Source organism: Buceros rhinoceros, unplaced genomic scaffold (genome assembly GCF_000710305.1).
Source record: "Buceros rhinoceros silvestris isolate BGI_N320 unplaced genomic scaffold, ASM71030v1 scaffold43742, whole genome shotgun sequence".
NCBI classification, from domain to species: Eukaryota; Metazoa; Chordata; class Aves; order Bucerotiformes; family Bucerotidae; genus Buceros; species Buceros rhinoceros.
The window spans coordinates 1-779 of NW_010401454.1; the positions used below are offsets into that span (position 1 = coordinate 1).

General features: G+C 63.4%; 1 protein-coding gene across 1 annotated transcript in view; it reads left to right on the forward strand.

Moving 5' to 3' along the window:
* Positions 1–398: 398 nt before the first annotated feature.
* The window catches only part of LOC104490038 (isocitrate dehydrogenase [NAD] subunit beta, mitochondrial), a gene marked incomplete at both ends in the record, with an annotated part of 1,561 nt that continues 1,180 nt past the window's right edge, over positions 399–779 (forward strand). Inside the window, one exon of the mRNA XM_010132269.1 lies at positions 399–532. Within this exon, the coding sequence (XP_010130571.1) occupies positions 399–532 (134 nt within the window). The remainder of the gene's footprint in view (positions 533–779) is intronic.

Sequence of the window (779 nt, forward strand, 5' to 3'; positions counted from 1 at the left end):
GGGCAGAGCAGAGGGACAGCAGAACCGCCCTGACCTGCTGCCACACTCTTCCTCGTGCGTCCCAGGAGACCATTGGTCTCTTGGCCACAAGGAACCATTGCTGGCTCATGGGGAAGTTGATGTCCTCCATGGAGCTGCTTTCCAGCAGCTCCCCTCTGGTGCAGGGGGTTGTTCCTCCCCAGGGCCAGGGCCTGGCTGAACGTCAGCTGGTTCCTCTCTGTCCATCTCTCCAGCCTGCCCAGGTCTCACTGGGGGCTGCTGGAGAGAAAAAGGGGCACATGGAAGGTTCAGGACCCTCTTGGTGGGTTGATGGATGCTTTGTCTCCGTCCTGAGGCGGCACAGGGTGGGTTGGCAAGGTGGGCGGCGGCAGCCCCTCACCACCCCCCGTCCTGTCCAGAGCGTGAGGGGTGTCATCGAGTGCCTGAAGATCGTCACCCGCGCCAAGTCGCAGCGCATCGCCAAGTTCGCCTTCGACTATGCCACCAAGAAAGGGCGCTCCAAGGTCACGGCCGTGCACAAGGCCAACATCATGTGAGTGCCACCTGCTGTCACCACCGGCACCGGGTTGTGATGCCACCCGCTGTGACCACCAGCACAGGGTTGCCCTCGGCTGTGGCCCCCACTGGGGCAGGGCCACAGAGCCCAGATTTCCTGGGAACTGGGGTTTTTCCTCCTGGCTGGTCTCGACTCCAGCTGCTGGGTGAAGTGGTCCAGTGCTCCAGCACCGAAATGCCGGTCCCTCATGGCTCCCCCCACCCCGTGTGGCTGTGCTGGGGAG